The following is an 18777-nucleotide window of genomic DNA, read 5'->3' on the forward strand; positions in this document are numbered from 1 at the left end:
TCCACGTCCATCAACAGGTGGCAGAAGAGAAGCGCCAAGCTGCCTTCAGCAGATCTGCTCACATAAGCATGAACATTCTTCAGCTGTTTTAAATTTCTGAAGCAGTTCTAGAAGCAGAGTAGATTTGTTTGGAAGCACAATCTCTGACCTTTCAAAACAGTCATGTTTGCAGCTTGCTCTTCTTCTCTATGGTCTCTGCAATGGGCATCTAACAGCTACTGGCTACACCTACATGTCTAGTGAGACATCTCTGCAATTATGATGTTTAGTGTGCATGTAAGTGTGTCTGCTGAGTCATGGTAATTGTGCCTAAAAAGCATGAAATCCTCCTTAAAGTGTATGCCTGCTGAGAAGCGTGGCTCTTCTAACAGGAAGACTGCAGGACGGGGTTCGATATGCGGTCAGGCTCTTTCGCAACGTCTTTAGTCAAGCAGACCATCTCCTGCCTTGTAACAATTTCCAGAGAAACTGGAGATGGCCCAGATTAGACAGCTGGCAGATTTAATTGCTCATTTTATTTATGTTATTAAAAGCAAGCTCAGATAATGGCATTTGTTGTAGTACACATACTTGCACGACTGAAATATAGCTGTCTGGATGCGTGCTGAGTGAACTTACAGCAAAGAGCTTAGACATATAGTAGTCTCAGCCTCAGACGTCATGCCCACAGAATGTTGGTTAATGTCTGATGCACATGACACACTTAGCTGGAAACACTTCAGGAGTTTCGAAGTTGTCATCTGATTGGTTGAATTATACAGGATTTCCGGGGGAAGTGTGTGTCGCGTTCTTTAAGCGAAACAAAAATGTTGTGACGCCAAACACCCTGACGAAAGAAGAAAGCCGTCATATTTACAACTGGTGACGAGCACTTGTCAGGACCAACTAAATGCTGAATTTTTCAAAAGTATGTGAAATGTTTAAAGTTCACGGCATAGAATCTTTAAAATATGTCCGAGAGTTTTACACACTGCTTTGTTATTGTGGCGACATTTCCACGTGACGCGGCACAAAATGAAATGTGATTGGTTGCTTTTCCTGTCAGTCATGTACCAATGCGGTTCACTTATATTAGCCTAATGGGAGAAAGACTGCACATGGTAACACTAAACAACATTTATGAGATGATCCATGTCAGATTTTGTTCTTGTTTAGCCCGAAACACAGCAAGTTTTTGGCAGTTTTTTAAGTTTTCTCAGCGCACAGTTGGCTTAAGTTGGTCCTCGACAGCTTTTTTTTGGATGATTCGACATGTTGAATCGGCGTCGGAGCTTGACTTGGCTTAACTTGGCATGTTCTGGGCTTTTGAGTCATGTGAATTTGGAAGTTTTTCAGGGTTTCCAGAAACAGCTGCCTGGAGGCATTGAAGAGAAGACTTCCAAGTAAAAAGACTTTTCTTGAAAGGGATGGTAACATTGCTCAGCTAATCACAACACAACCTTAAATAAATAGAGAAAGAAAAGAAAAGAAAAGAAAAGAAAAGAAAAGAAAAGAAAAGAAAAGAAAAGAAAAGAAAAGAAAAATAACTACAAACAGCCAGCATATGAAGAGTCACATGATGAAAAATTACAATTCATTTCATCACACTTCCAGTAGCGCTGCATTGATTTCCACTCAGTCCCTTCGTGCAGATAAAACTAACCTGAAATGGCATTTACAGCTCACACTACATCCACAACTCATTTTTTTCAGGTGAAACAGGAAAAACAAAAGAGATCAGTGACGTTAGACAGAAATCAAAGCATTATCAGAGGAAGAGAGTGAGACTTTTTGCTCATTGGAATAAAGTGCACTGATGAATCTCTGACAGCAAGACCAAGAACATGTATTGGGAAAGTCAGTTTTGACTCATGTGGAGTTTAAATGCCTGTCTTTGGTAGAGTCTCTCCTGAACATTCAGGGTCATGAAGTCTTGAAGTTTCGCACTCGCTCGCTTCCAGTCAGATGTAATGAAGCGAATCTCACACTGACTCATGACGTTTCCACATGCTCTGCACAGCATGCCCAAATTTTTAACATCCGGTGGAGAGAACCAAAGCAATGATTTCACAGCATGAAGTGGGTGAGATGTTAATGGAGTGTCTGCAAGCTTTATTTGGAAGAACTCAACACAAATGCATTGTGCCATCTCTGAAACATTTGAATTTTTAGGTTTTTTTTGTTCTCCTATAGTATCTGCTGACAACATATATTTGGTCTCGAGCAAACTCGGGCTGTTTGTTTGTTTGTTTGTCGAGTTTGTGCAGATGTGTCAGCATGCGGTAAGGACTGAAACCAGCTTTTGCACCTCTGACAGAAAGTGACGCGAGCGAGGTGGCCTGGATGTAGAGCAGAACTTTCCTCCCACAGGGTCTGATCAGACCTCGCCATAGGAAAGTAAGTCACACATGAGATCCCATTACCATCTCAGCCGCTTCTCCCAGACTTCAACGCAATCAAATGGGGATTGTTGTCCTCTCACGTCTGTTCAAATGAAAATTAGCTCAAAGTCTTAAAATGAACTCTAACATTTCTCATCAAATGATCTGAACGGCTCTCCACACTCTTTTTAAAGCTCTATATGTGACCCTGGACCATAAAACCAGTCATAAGGGTCTTTTTTTTTTTTTTGAATAAACTTTCCATTGATGTATGGTTCGTTATGATAGGACAATATTTGGCTGAGATACAACTATTAGAAAATCTGGAATCTGAGGGTGCAAAAAAATCTAAATATTGAGAAAATCTCCTTTAAAGTTGTTCAAATGAAGTTCTTAGCAATGCATATTACTAATCAAAAATTAGGTTTTGATATTTACGGTCGGAAATTTACTAATTATCTTCATGGAGCATGATCTTTACTTTATAGCCTAATGATTTTGGTCATAAAATAAAAATGGATCATTTTGACACATGCAATCTATTTTTAGCTATTGCTACAAATATACTCATGACTGTTTTATGCTCCAGGGTCACATATATTTAATTTAGTAACCATTACCGGATGACAACTTCCAACTCATTTGTGTCTCATTAATGTTTTATTTTAGGAGCAATATCTGAGATTCAGTTGATGCTTAAATAAAACTCCATTATAACTCTGAAAGAGCAACATCTGAGCTGCAACATAAGCATAAACTAACACCGAAGAGCGTTTGCAGCATCTCACCTCAACAAACAGCCCACAGTTATGTAAATTGTACATTTTGCATTTTTATTAAATACTCTCGGTTTACAAAATAAAGCATTTCACACACAGTCATTCATCTCTAGAGTTCCTGAGTTTGTTAGCATTCATATGGTGCTTTCCTTCACACCAGACGCACAATGCAAGCGCGTGCTCATGAAGAGATGTTCATGCACATTCACACATGCAGCTTTTTGAGTTCTTGAACGTACAGCGAAACGTACAGACCCAACCGAGGCACTAGTGTTGATGTGCTGGTCAAAGTTCACTCGTTATTTCTGTGATGCACCTAAACATCAGTAGAATAAATACAGTACATGCAATCAGTGAACGAAAGGGTTTGGTCTGACGCATCGCACACGTAGTGATGTCTACAAATGTTTAAACACACTATGTACAGTATACACAAAAAATACAAATATAAATATTGCAAATATTTAACATGTTACACATAAATACTTAAATTATAAATAGTGCTTAAGAAGCATTGCTTATTGGTTCAGGCCTGGACATAGTCTCTAGACGTCGTTACATTTTCTGAGCTTTTCTTGTAGAGAAAAATCTGCTAAATTTGGCAGAATGCATTTGAATATTGTGGCTAAAACGTGAAAGAACCACTCTTTTTGGTAGCTGAAGGCATTGCCAAATTAGCCAAGAGAGTCTGTGGACATTAGTGGAGTCCTGCTCATCAGAGCATTAAAGACAAGTCCTGAGTAGATCAAACGAGCAGCCCCAAATCAGCTCGGTCGGGCTTCTGCTGATCATGTGTGACGTAGTGCTCCTAATCCGTCCACCAGAAACATCCCAAAGCCAGAGTCATTTACCTCCAGTTTCCAGTTGTCTAGTGTGCCTTCAATCTGAGATTTGGCCAGGAGGCGGTTTTCATTTTCAGGAAAGGTCACGACATGCCAACACGTCTGACTGTGAGGCGTTTCTTTGCTCCTCTTAGTCAGCGAGACGGTGCAGGTGAGCTCCTCGCTATTGTGTTTATTGTAAAAGCTGACAGTGAATTGGCCAGAATCACATTTTCCAATGCAGGAAAAATTGAGCTGGACGTACAGGAAGTAGCTTCCGCTTTCGTTGATGTTCAGCACATTCTGGTTTTTCTCATAGCTGTAGAGAGAGCCAATGGTTTGACCCTTTCCATATGCAAAAGGTTCCCACGCCATCACACCTGTTTTGAGTTCACCTGCAGGGCGGAGACAAAGAGACACGCTCAGTCCCAAGACTTTAACATAGGAAGTCGATGTGCAAAAGAATATTTTGGGTTCAATACAAGTTCATTATGTTTTAGACAACAAGATTTTTTGCCTTATTAAAGTTCAAAATGTGAAATATAATGACATGAAACTTACTTTTAGTGGCTCTCAGGTAAGCAAAATTCTGCATCTAGAAAAAGGAAAACAGAGGAAACAAAACATCAGATACAGGTATGACGACTCGTGTAAAACAAGACCACTAGTCTGAGTCATTTCTCAGGAATGCTTTCTGGCTCTGCAGAGTTATTGAGATGCTACTCGGGTCGTTCTAGATTCAAAATATTCTGTTTCATTGTAGTTTCTACATATCGGCGTTGGCTTCTTGGTTTAAAACACCAAAACGCAGATGCATTTTTTTTTTCTTCTAAAAACCAATGAATAAAATGTGCTTTGCTGAACTCCTATGGATCAATCTGTTTCCTTTATGTAATTTATTATTTATTTATTAAAAGTGTTGTTGCTCGCTAAAATTTGCTGGGTTGCTTTAACCCAACTTTGGAGCAAATATGGACTAACCCACCTGTTGTTAAGTTTTTACATTAAAGTTTCAATCCAAAAGTTGGGTTAGTCCATATTTAACCCAAAGTTGGGTTAAATCAACCCAGCATTTTTATTTGAGTTTATTATTAATATATAATTATTATTATTAGAATTCTAAATGCTCTAATAGGAACCTTTATGTAACAGTACAACAACAGCTCTTATAAGTAACTCGTTACTGAATGATTGTAATAATCATATTTGATGGTATGTGCATATTATTTAAATGTATTCTGAATGACACTACTGTCCAATCACTGTAATACCATTCCTGCTGCCAAGCCTCAATTCGAGCACTGGCCATGGTGCACATACAAACATTTAACTACTATGGTACTACACATAAGAAGTACTTAAAGATTTGTTTTTAATCTAAGTACAAACTCACCTTATACGCGTTTCCGGTGTCGCGGAGCGGCGCAGCCTGCGAGCCCATATCTCCATATCGCGTCGTCCACGCGTTTATCTCGTCCTCGATGTGTTTGGCGAAGAACAGCGCTCCCGAGAGCGCGACCATAAACATGAGGAAGAGTGCGATCACGGACACGGTGAGGAAGGTGTCCAGACCCCGGCTGCGGGGGCGCACGGCGGGGGACTGGCTCTCTACATCTGCGGACGCGGACATCTCGAAAAACGGTGGCGTGTAAATAAAGCGATATACATCCACAGCAGGTGCAGCTCTGCTCGATGGAAGACATCATGAGGAGTTATATAGACGGAGGAGGAGGAGGAGGAACTAACGGGTTTCCCTTGTCACCTCCTCCTCACACCCACGAGAGAGAAAGAGAGAGCCAGACGCGAAGAGGGAGGTTTAGAGAAAAACCGACTAACTTTCCGCTTCTTTCGCTCTTGCGCAAACGGAGGTGGAAAGCGGGAGGAGAGTGAAGTGTGAATTTCTGTGACTGGCTCCGTATTCCGCTCGTTATTTCATGGAATATCGTGCTACATTTATCCCCTCACTTAAATATTTCATACCATAATGCTTCCTTCACACAGTTTGTTGCATATGTTGTGTAAAAGTAAGATATTTGTATAGGTGGTATATTTTGTTGTGTGCACACTTACTCCGGAATATAAAGTGCTGGATGTATGTTGTGGACCCATCACAATAAAGATATTAAGCAGACAGTCTACTAATACTCTAATGACTAGTTGACATGTAGTTGCAAAGTTACTTACTGTTAGAGGAATTTATAAAGTGGACTATCAGAATAAAGTGTTTGCAATTATACTAAGTAATTTGACACAGAAATATAAGTCGCTCTTAATATTCATATGCATGTGTCATATTGCTGAATTATATGTACTTTGGCCTTCCAAACTTAAATTTCTGCTTTAGCATTAATATTTTATATTAATATAACCTGTGTTATCACTGTCCAAAGCATTTCAGTGTTAGTCAAGAGATTGGATTTTGAATTATTGCTTCTCCTCAAAAAAGTTTTAATCAAATGGGTTCATGAATAATGATTTAAATTTCTTTACATTTTTTTTTTTTTTTTAAATAGATGTATTTGAAAATAATTTAATTAAAACACATCAAGTGTTTAAAGACATCCCGTGATGCGCATTTTTCATTTTAATAATTTCCAGATGTATATGGAATTTGGTTTTGCATATGAATGTGCCTGGTGTTTCAACATGAGTTTGATTTTAATTTTGTTCTACAAATAGATCCCTGTGCCTGGAATAAAAACGGTGTGATTATGTCACCTACATGTGAAAACCTGTGCAGCCGAGCCTGAGCGAGTACAGGAAGTGATGTCATCCGCACAGGTGCAGGAGTACAGTAAGAGTCACTTTCTCAGATCCATGTTTACTACTGTCACTTCCCGTATGACATCACTGACCTGTTCAACAATACGTGATTGATTTCATATCTTCATAGCTCTAAGTGCCAGTGTTTGTAGATAAAACAAATATGACAGTGCTCTCTCTTGTGCTTTAGTGAGTGAGTGGATCCGTTTCTGTAATACATTCATCACATGAAGGCTTTACTCTCGTTGATTTCTGTCAGCTTCCCTTTTGAAAGTGACTCTGCAGCGCTTCCTGAATGTGGACGGGTCTTTTCGTTTTATGTTTCAGACCCGTGATCAGATCGTACTTTGGGGAAAAGTAAACAAGACACATTCTGGAAAACCCAGCTCTAAAATTAAAAACAGACATCCATCTGTCCGCCCATCAGATACTATAAGTTGTAGTTGATTTGTTTCATATTTATCAGGATTTTCAGAGCTCAGTCATCAGATTGGGAGTTCATGTGGATTTTTTCTCTCTGTCATTTCATCTCAGCCTCATCAGGTTACTTTGGCTTCAATGACAATCATTTGATCTCCATTGTCTCTTATTTTCCCACACCGAAGTCGGCAACCCTACACAAAGAAGAGTTTTCCAAATAATGGCTGTGCTGCCAGTTACAACTTATTTTCAAGTGTCAGGCTACAATTATTTAATAAAACATCTTGAGTTACTCATCATTTACGTTCCTGGAATGTTTCCACCGAAGTGATGCTAGTATAAATGAGATCAGATTATACTGTATTCCAGGTATGAATCTCTCTGGGTATGATTTAGCCAGTACATATGCTGACGGTCAGTCTGGGGAAATCTGAGTTTCACCTAAAGGTCACACGCTGCTGCCGATCACTTACGTCATGTGTGTTTAGGGATTTCGCAGGGCTTCGTCTCAGAATGTGGAAGTTACTGTTTCACAAAAACAGACTACAAAGCAGTCCGGACTTCAAACATGAGCTTTTGTTCCTCTTTTCCTCTTGCATTGCAGTTGCATTGCATATGACAGATATATCGTTGTAATATAATATACAATATAACATGTAATATATCAGATATATTATTGTGATAATTGCTAATAAATGTAAACTTTGGCAAAATGAAAAAAAAAGCAAACAATTGGAGAAGTTATAGATCCTGTAAAGTTGCTAATGTGTATGAATATGAAGATGCAATGAGATGTTGCACATTTTGGGGAATTCAGTGGGCGAGTAAATACGGATTAGTGACGCATGGCTGTAAAACATTCCACACTTAGTGCTGCTATTTTTAGGTCCGTCATATGGCTACATCAGCATATGTGTGTGAGGCTGTGAGTTGGCCAAAAACATGACAAACCTCAGATTTATCAGATTTCTATAGTCATGGAACATACTCATCAATCAGAGCATCTGAAATATTTTTTTTTCTGGCTGAAAGTTGTGAACTTGTAAGGAAATCGCTTCCAGATTACACAATCGTGTATTTATGATCAAATCTGTCCTGGCAGGCCAGCACTACTGTAAAAAACAATGTGGGTGTGTTGAGCTATGCTGCATGTGCTTGTACAACATAACATTCCTCACCTCTCCGTCTCGTCTCCTTCCTTTCTGCCTGTATGTAATGTTGAAGCAGTTCAGAGAGGTCAGGTTTATGGGTTGCAGATCTTAAACTGCAAATAAGCAGAAAGGGACTGTGTGTGTTTGTGTCACCTGAATGTGCATAACAACCACTGGAAAACACAAAAATAACATCGCTGGTATGTTATTATTATTGGAAAGTAGTTGATAGTATCAATAGTTACATTCCATGTTTTGGGGGGACTTATATAAAGGACTGGTGAGAATATCCTGCCTGCTAAGTGCAGTGAATCACAGCCTGATTAAGACAAATATGTTCTTCAAAGGAAAGGGGAGTTGGGTGTGAAGGAAGGAGTGTTGCTATTTAGGCCAGATAGCAACCTCATATGTGTTTTACTATAGAGGCAATACTTGGGGAACTCCAGTTAACATAGATAGGCACACTGAAAGGAAGAGGCGGAGGGCAAAACAGATGTGATACATTTGTGGGAAACTGCCACGCTGCCCTTTAAAATATTGTGACGCGAGTGCCTCCATTCAACCATGCTTTACACACACACACACACACACTGGTTTTTGTGGTTTATGGGGACTCTCCATAGGCGTAATGGTTTTTATACTGAACAAACTGTGTGTGCTATTGCCCTACACCAACCCTACACCTAAACTTAGCCCTCACAGGAGACTTTGTGCATTTTTAGATTTTCAAAAGAACACCATTTAGTATGTTTTTTAAGCCTTTTGAATTACGGGGACATAGGCAGTGTCCTCATAAACCACCTTCATATTGTAATACCTCTGTCATACCCATGTCATTATACACATTTGTGTCCTCATAAACCACATAAACATGCACACACACACACACACACACAGAGATAGATGGACAGACAGACAGACAGACAGACACACACACACACACACACACACACACACACACAGAGATAGATGGGCAGACAGACAGACAGACACACACACACACACACACACACACACACAGAGAGAGATAGATGGGCAGACAGACAGACAGACAGACACACACACACACACACACACACACACAGAGAGATAGATGGACAGACAGACAGACAGACACACACACACACACACACACACACACAGAGAGATAGATGGACAGACAGACAGACAGACACACACACACACACACACACACAGAGATAGATGGGCAGACAGACAGACACACACACACACACACACACACACACACACAGATAGATAATTGTGGCAATTAACCAACGTCAGAGAACAGTTAACATGAAAATGTGCAACTCTAATAATAACTTGCTTTATTATTAACTTGCATTACATGAATTAATGTGAATTTTTGAATGTGTTTGAAAGACAAGTGTTTGAAGGTCTTTGTGCGAATGTCAACAAAACTGGAAGTCTTTCTGAATATATAAGTGGTAGGCTATTTTAGAAAGGGATGTTTAAATCAATAAATTATAAGAAATGTGTAATATACAGTGCCTTGCGATAGTGTTCATACCCCATGTTTCGTTGCTGCCTTTTGTTAAACTGCTTTAAATTACTTTTTACCACATCAATTTACACTCCATACACTATAATGGTAAAGCAAAAAAAAAAAAAAAAAAACATCTTTCTAAATGTATTAAAAATAAAAAAAACTTAAATGATTCCATTGCATAAGTACTCATACCCTTTTCTGGGACAGTTAGAATTTAGCTCAGGAGTATTCATATTGCTTGTAGGTGTTACTAGACTTTGAGTGAAGGTAACCTGTTGCAAATTTAATTGAATGGGTATGAAGGCACACACGTCTTATTAAAAGGTAAAAATGCATATCAGAGCAAAAACCTAGCCCTGGGGTCAAAAGAAGAGTCTGTAGAGCTCAGAAACAGGTTTGTGTCAAGCCACACATCTGGGGAAGAGTTCAGAAAAAAATTCTGCTGCATTGAAGGATCACAGAAGCATGTAGTCTCTATTACCCTTAGTGGAAGAAGTTTGAAACAACCAGGATTCTTCTTAGAGCTGGCCTCCTGGCCAAACTGAGCAACTGATGAAGAAGGGGTTTGGTTAGACTGGTGACCAAGAATCTGATGGTCACTTTAGTTGAGCTCCATGATCATATGAGGAGATAGGAGAAACCTACAGAAGGACAAACACCACTGCAACACTCCACCGATCTGGGCTTTATGACAGTGTGGCCAAACTCAAGCCTCTCCTTAGTGAAGACACATGAAAACACCCTTGGAATTTGTAAAAAAGCACCTAAAGGACCCTTAGACTGTGAGAAATAATATTATCTGGTGTGATGAAGCTCAATTCCAAGCATCATGTTTGAAGGAAACCAGCTCTGCTCATCTCCTGCAGAGTAGCATCCCAACAGTAAAGTGTGCTGGTATCAGCCTCATGCTGTGGAGCTGTTTTTCAGCATCAGGTGACCGAGGGACTCGTCAGAGAAGAAGACAAGCTCAATGCACCAAAATATAGAGATACACTGAAAAAAAAAAAAATCTTAATTTTACGGAAAATAACTGATTTTTTCAGGTTGTTTTCTTTTATTTTGAATTGCAGTCAAAACTCAGTAAATTTATCTCTGAATGAACTACTTGGCTCTTATTTGAAGGATTATGACATAAATGACAAATTACAATAATTCACATCTTTAACAGAAAAACTACTGTATTTTTATACAGTATATTTTCGGTTTTATTAAATTACAAACAAATGCATGTAAAATTACAAAAATAATCTGTAAATAATAACAATAACAAAACCGTTAGATAATAAAATGGTCAAATGACTGGCAGCAGTAGCTGCCAAACAAAAACCTTCAAATGAAAGTAAAATCTCCTTATTTAAATAATGTGACAAACACTGTTATTTTACAGGTATTTCCTGAATTTTTCTGATCAAACACCTGCACTGAAAAACAAGCGGTCAAATGACTGGCAGCACAGGGTGCCAAACAAAAACCTTCAAATTAAAGTAAAACCTGCTTATTTAAACAAGCTGACAACACTGTTAATTTACAGGCATATCATCAATTATTACAATCAAACACCTTCACTGTTAAATGAACTAATTAAACGTCACATGACTGGCAGCAACAGAACATGAAACACTAACAGATCTCTCTGGATCTCAGCATCTTCACTTATTACAAACCAGTCTGACTTTAATTCATACTAAATTTCTTATTGAGAATTAACAGACGTTTAGATGTTTTATTGAAAATAATAACGTTTGAAATCACTGTTGTGGAGATAAGCATTTGCTTTAGTTGGGCTTCTGACTCTTCACTTTATAAAACCTTTGTTTTTCTAAAGCACATTTATTACAGCAAAAATTGCAAGAGAAAAAATCTGATCAGAAAAACTTGATTACTTATTGATAATCCAGACAATACCTGTGAAGTAAAAAAAAACATTTAAGAAAAAAATAGGATGTTGCACCTTAGTTTTACAGTTTTTGTTTGACAGCTGCTTCTGCCATTCATTGACTGTTTTTTTTTTTTTTTTTTTTAAACGTTCTTTAACCATTATTTCCATTAATGGTAAACGTTTGGCACCCTGTGCTGCCAAACATTTCACAGTTTTTTTGCATTTAATGAAAACCCAGTCCAGAGCATTCAGAACCCCAGACTGGGCAGAAGGTTCACTTTCTAACAGGACAATGGACCTAAACACACAGCAAGAGTGGCTTATAGAAAACTCTGTGAATGTTCTTGAGTGGCCCAGCCACAGCCTGAGCTTGAACCCAATCAAATATTTCTGGAGAAACCTGAAAATGTACGTCTGCCCCATCCAACCTGACAGAGCTTGAGAGGTGAAGAAGTGAGGAGAAGAAGAGCAGATAATTGCCAAATGCAGATGAACAAAGCTTATCGCATCAAACAAAAAGACTTGAGGCTGCAAAGGTACTTCAGCTAAATATTTAGGTAAGGGTATGAATACTTATGCAATGTACTTATTTAAGTTTTTTATTTTTAATAATTTGACAAATTCTGTTTTTGCTTTGTAAATATGGTGTATGGAGTGTAGACTGATGTGGGGGAAAAAGTAATTGAAAGCAGTTAAACATAAAGCCTCAACATAACAAAATGTAAAAAAATGGAGTATGAATACATTTGCAAGGCACTGTATGTATAATATATAATATGTAATATGTATATGTAATATATAGCATGTAATCATGTAATCTACAAAAAAAGCAACTGTAGTGTTAAAATGTAATATAATCTAAATTGCAAGTATACTTAATATTTGGAATCAGTTACTACACAGCACTTTAGATATAGACAGATGATAGATAGATAGATAGATAGATAGATAGATAGATAGATAGATAGATAGATAGATAGATAGATAGATAGCTGAGCGTTCTGCATTGCTATTTGTTTTCCAGATGATGTCGGGTGTGTGCTAATCCAAAAGACTCAAATGGGTGCTCCACCAGAGCTTTGGGCTTGTTTCCCCTCTTTTCCCACACACACAGACACTCACAGGTGAGCAGTGAGTCAGACAGCTGGACTTCACTCATGGCTCATTCAGAATCAAAGCCCAGAGTCTGCAAGAACCATATCTGATCCACTGTTGTGGTCTGATTTATGTTGATTGTTTGGTCTAGTAAGGTTTGGTTTAGTCTGATAGGTCTTGTTTGGTCTGATGTGTGTCCGGTTTAGTCTGATATGGTCTGATGTAGTCTAGTTTACTCCTGATGGTCTGATAAGGTTTGGTTTAATCTGATAAAGTCTTGTTAGGCCTTATGTGGTCTAATATAGCCTGATCTGGTGTGGTCTGGATGGTCTGATGAGGTTTGGATTAATCTGATAAAATCTTGTTAGGTCTGATGTGGTCTGGTTTAGGTGAATTTAGATTCAGACTAATTTGATCTGATTTAGTCTGATCCAGTTTGGTCTAATGCAGTATGATTTAGTCTAAGGTGGTCTGGTTTTGTTTATGTTCTAGTGTGGTCTGATGTGGTCTAATGTGGTCCAATGTAATCTGGTTTTGTCTAATGTGTTCTGGTGTGGTTTGATTTAGTCTAATGTGGTATGATGTAGTCTGGTTTATTCTGATGTGTTCTGGTTTAGTATAATGTAGTCTGGTGTGATATGGTTTGCTCTGATGTGGTCTTACTCTTACTAATGTGGTCTGGTTTGGTCTAATGTGGTTTGTTGAGGTTTGGTTTGCTCTGAGGTGGTCTGGTTTAGACTGTTGCAGTATAATCCAATGAGGTCTGATTTAGTCTACTGTTTTGTCTAACATGGTCTGGTTTGCTCTGATGGTATAGACTAATACAGTCTGGTTTAATCTGATGTAGTCTGGTTTGCTCTGGTGTGGTCTAATGTGGTATGGTTTGCTCTGATGTGGTCTGGCCCTCATGAACTCACTTATAGATAGATAGATAGATAGATAGATAGATAGATAGATAGATAGATAGACAGACAGACAGACAGACAGACAGACAGACAGACAGACAGACAGACAGACAGACAGACAGACAGATAGATAGATAGATAGATAGATAGATAGATAGCTGAGCGTTCTGCATTGCTATTTGTTTTCCAGATGATGTCGGGTGTGTGCTAATCCAAAAGACTCAAATGGGTGCTCCACCAGAGCTTTGGGCTTGTTTCCCCTCTTTTCCCACACACACAGACACTCACAGGTGAGCAGTGAGTCAGACAGCTGGACTTCACTCATGGCTCATTCAGAATCAAAGCCCAGAGTCTGCAAGAACCATATCTGATCCACATCTCCATGGCTGTGTTTGGACAGAAACACTAGCTCAATACTTACTCAATAGCGCACAGTTTAGCAGACACTTTAAACAAAATTGAGTTATAAATATATAAAGCCAAGAACCACCCGACGAGAAGCAGAGCGAAGAGCATTTAAAATCCTTTAATACACAGCAAGCCGTTGATTATCCCACTTATACCATGGTCATTTGCCAAGTTATAGACAAGTTAAAACTAGTATTGCTCTTTGCAGTGCAATGTTTGACCGGATAAAACATTGACATGTCGTTATTTTCGTCAGTTATGGCACGTAGCGCTAGCCTTCTCCCCTCTTCAAATCAGACACAGAGAAGAAATAGTGCGGTAAGATCACATTTATTTGAATCAATTATAGCATGTATTTCAATTAATTATCGAGAAAGAGAGATGACAGTTGTGTACCTGCCTGCTGCGTTTGTGCCGCGCGTCTCTCTCTACAAACAATTAATTACTTCAAAAATGTTTGAAATAGCCAATCAAAGTGTAGAAGGCGGGATTTATGGTTCAGACACTAAGCTGCGTGCGACTTGAATGCGAGATGAGGTAAGATGTAGCTAAACATGACTAGACAATTCAGCAATATTTGCCAACCGTTTAGTTAAACGACAGACAGTAATTTTCAGGAATGCAAACTATTACTGGCCTTTTCAAATTTCTCAGATGTTAATGCCGTTATTAGAATCGTCACAATGTAGGCTACATAATGCAGTTTTCAGCAGACATGAGATAAGAGTTAATGTAAATCTGCTTTCTTCCGTGATTTCACGTGTCTAAGAAAATGTTTAAAAATGTTTGAGTTATGTTTGTGGTTTACATTCTGATCAAATTGCAATACCTCTCCTGGCCTAACGGGGGACAGTGTTTGCGCAATCTGTCGCCACAAGTTAAAAACCCTTATAAATATCATTGTATTCTTTCATGCTACACTTGTACAAATGAGGATATTTTCTAATCTGTTCGCACAGTCTCTCGTCTATGTATTCCTTCATTGTCGCTGTAGCTAACCTGCATTCCAGTTTATTCTGTTTATGCAGTTTTTCTTCGGCTATCTTGTGAATCGATACCTCCACGGCAGACTTTCCACCTTGCGGATAAACTAATTACTGCAAGAGAGTTAAATGAGCATGTGCAACAAAACTAAAGTCCAGCGCACTGTACGCTGTCCCTCACGTATGCGTAAGAAGTCAAGCATACTTTGACCTGAACTCTAAACTTAAAATCTGATTGGTTACCGTTGATGTAAGGCTGATGTAATAAGCCTGAATCACATTAGGAAGCTATAATTGGGACTGTTTTTTAAAAATAATATTTGGCTTAAGAAAATGAACACAACCTTTACAGCCAAAAATTAGAAGGGCTGCAAAATGTAATTCTGTTAAAAACGGTTTCATCGTAGATGCTTGAGATGCTGTCTACCCGTTCACCAGCTGAACCTTGACCTCCTGGTCAACACATCATAGCTCTTGAATGACATTTAGGCAGATTAGCTGAGGAAAAGTTTGAACAGCATCTGTTTGCTTTTCTCTGTTTTATTTTGATTAAAAAACATCTTATCTTTTTACATGAAACACTCTCAGAGAGCGAGAAAGACTGAAAGAGACAGAGTGAGAAAAAGACCGAAAGAGGAGACAGTGTCATCAGTTCATCTACATATTCTTTAAGACTTTTTTCAACCATAAACTTGTAAGTGAAAGAGAAGCATGTCCAGAGACGTTATGTCTCTCAGTTCTTATTTACAGGAGGTTGCGAGCAGCCGTCGTTTGGCTGTCTGCTGTTAAACGTCACATCCTCGATCAACCTTGATCAAGGGGCGGAACAGTCAACGTTCTCCAAACCCAACAACATGATTGGTCAGTGTCTTGAACACCAACACAGGGTGGCATCCAGATAGATGGCACAAGAGTTCATTTTTGTTCTTTTATTTGCCACACTGCTCAAAAACAACAGCCTGGTTGATTTGCTTGATATGTTGAACCCGTGACTCTTAACCTTTGACCTCTATGATGGTGAGAGCGTGATCCCAACAGTAGCTGCTCCCCAAGAGTGTAAATGTGTAAAATTATTTATTTGATTTTTTTGGCATTTATAGGAGCTGCGGTCTCTGGTGTAAGTGTTATCACATTCTAATAAAGGTCTGACACTCATACACCACACCACCCTGAATGAAAGAAATCCCACTGAAAGACCAGCCTCAACCAGCCTAAGGTGGTTTTCAGATGGTCTCCCACCCAAAACCACGAAACGGACCAGTTTGGTCAGGCCAGGAGACAAGATATCCACCTCAGGATGGCTTAAACTGGTTTTCTCAGCAGATAAGAGATGGAGGATGGACAAATTGAGGAAAAACTACCCGATAAGAAGAACTCTTCTCAGAAAGGACAAACGGATGAGCTTGGATGGCAGTGAGATGAGCAGGGTGGGTGTTTGGGTGACCAGGAGACAGAGACATGGAGGAGGAAGCCAGCATTGCCATCATCATCATCATCTCAACAGGGATCTCCCAAGGCTTTCAGTGCACTGCTCCTTCTGGGAGATCTCAGGACACACGATAATGGTTTTCATTATCTTAAAATAGCTTCATACTTATGTGAGAATCTCACGGAAACATGTTCAGGTCATATTTCACTACAAAATCAAGTGAAATCAGAACTCAGATCAAGTCCTACTTAAGATTTTGGTGTGACCTACAAACCAGACACATGGTTTCGAAAGATTCACCCAGACGCTAATTTCTATGATGATGGTGATGTTGAAGACATCCACCCTCATTGTCCTCCTCCAGATCTACGTGTCCCGGTCACCAGCGCCCTAGTCACAGACTTGTCACCAGTTGCATCTGTCCGTCGCCTTCCCCCTGCGAGGGCTGCAGTCCCAGCCGAGCCTCGTCGTTGGTCCTGCAAGGCGGAGGCTGGTAAAAGGCCGAGATGTGCGCTTGGCGTCCTGCGCTGAAGTACAGCTCATCTGGCGGGAGGGTGGGATGAGGCTCCGCCCCCAGTGCCTCAGGACTGCTGTCCGGATAAGACGAATCACGATCCCGTGCGTACAAGGAGGCAGAGTCAGGTCCGGTCCCGCCCACACCGTCTGTGATTTCTGCCGAGAAACTCTCCGAATCCTCCTCGCTCTGATAGAACACAGACTGGGCGTGCTCCAGGAGGCGGGGCTTATCCGGCAGGCGGGGTTTGTCGGGTAGGCGGGGCTTGTCTGGGAGGCGTGGCTTTTCCAGCGCTTTGTACAGCAACTCCTCCTCATCCTGCGGAGGTGGCGGAGGTGGGCGGGGCAAGGGCCGTTGCGGAGGCTCTCGGTGACTTGTTGAAGTCGCGTAATCCTGCCGGTGCATCGTGGAATTTGGTCCATTGCCGTAGCGATCTGTGGAAGGCCGCAGGTTGCTCTGAACCAGCTCGGATATGATCATCTTCTCCAATGCCGCCGCATCGGAAAGGTTCCGCTTCAAACCTCCAGCGGGCTCTGCCCCTCTAGGCGTCAAAAGGGCAGGGCTGACTTCTCCGGACACGCCCCCAGATCCCACAGGAACGCCCCCCAGCAGATCTGAACTCCCTCCGTGAAGCGAATAGCTGTTGTTGTAGTTTCCGTTGAGCCGGACTCCCTCCAGACCACACGACTCGCGGCTGCGCGACAGTGTGCCCTCTACAGGAAAGAGAGAGAAATGCTGAATTAAATGGCGGCTGAATAAAATGCTTGTAGTTTGAACAGCAAAAATTTGAATTCAGGTCCATCTGGAAATGCTTTTTTGGAAATGTCAAGGCCATTTTTTTTTTCAAAAGGTGACACTGTTTAGTGGCATAGATATGTAATTGATTCTGAATGAGCGAGTGGTTTCAGATGCTGCATATGCATGAATGTGTGCATACAGTGATGCTTTTGGCATTTACGTTCTCTCATGCATGTGATGAACATGAACATTCACTCTTTCCACAAAGACGCCAACTCTGTCATGCCTCTTGCCTGTTTACTCACAGTAAATAGGAATAACTATAAAATTGACGACACGAGGTTGAGTAAATGATGACAAATGACAAACCTCGTGTCATTCCACTGGACAGAGTCCACCAGCTCTGCCAACTTTATTTAATAGCCCTCAGATTCCCTTTTTATTTATGTAGTTAATCCAGTTCTGTAGTAATGGACATCTAAAGCACTGGAAATCTGATGTCTGATCCAGTCATTGTGACGTAAATGTGTTACTGTATAAATGAGACATTAGCATTTATGTTGTTTTTTTCATGCTTGCTTTGAATAACTGAATTGACAGCAGAGAGGTGAAAATGAAGGAGCAGCATGGAAATGAAAGAAACAGACAGACAGAAAGTGTGAACACGTGTTCATACTTGAGTTTCTGAACGTGCCTGTAGATCAATTCATAAAGTGACAGAACAGAGAGAGCAAGACAGACGAGAGAGAAACAAAGAAGAACAAGTGAATACAGATACACACATCTAAAACAAACAAAACAGTGCTTTTCATCACACACACTGACCAGTGGCGTTGAAAACTGCTGGTGAGGGGGGGTTGAATGTTTCAGCCAATAGGGTGTTGTAAGGGGAGGAGCCAGAGCGGGTCTGTAGCATTGGATTGGCTAGGAGGTGATTACCCATAGTGCCTGAGGAGAAACAGCAAGATCCTTACAGAGGTGCAGGGATACATTACAGCTGTGTGAGTTGATATGGGTCGTTA

The 18777-nt window shown here is 40.1% G+C and overlaps 3 protein-coding genes across 3 annotated transcripts in view; all 3 read right to left on the minus strand.

The window, feature by feature from the left end:
- The window catches only part of LOC306872949 (uncharacterized protein), an 819728-nt gene that overhangs the window by 329834 nt on the left and 471117 nt on the right, over window positions 1-18777 (minus strand). The window lies entirely within an intron of this gene.
- LOC306872943 (uncharacterized protein) lies at window positions 3005-5645 on the minus strand. Its single transcript, XM_079421900.1, has 3 exons — window positions 5354-5645; window positions 4522-4555; window positions 3005-4355 (listed from the first exon to the last, which is right to left on the minus strand). Exons 1-3 carry the CDS (start codon window positions 5588-5590, stop codon window positions 3928-3930), a joined length of 699 nt encoding a protein of 232 aa, XP_079278026.1. The 5' UTR covers window positions 5591-5645; the 3' UTR covers window positions 3005-3927.
- LOC306872870 (adhesion G protein-coupled receptor L1-like) overlaps window positions 15628-18777 on the minus strand; it is a 41911-nt gene continuing 38761 nt past the window's right edge. The window contains exons 24-25 of the mRNA XM_079421756.1: window positions 18573-18703; window positions 15628-17752 (exon numbers count right to left, since the gene is read on the minus strand). Coding sequence (XP_079277882.1) covers window positions 16898-17752; window positions 18573-18703 — 986 coding nt within the window. The 3' untranslated portion in view covers window positions 15628-16897. The remainder of the gene's footprint in view (window positions 17753-18572; window positions 18704-18777) is intronic.

This window comes from Barbus barbus (genome assembly GCF_936440315.1).
Source record: "Barbus barbus genome assembly, chromosome: 7".
Taxonomy (NCBI): Eukaryota; Metazoa; Chordata; class Actinopteri; order Cypriniformes; family Cyprinidae; genus Barbus; species Barbus barbus.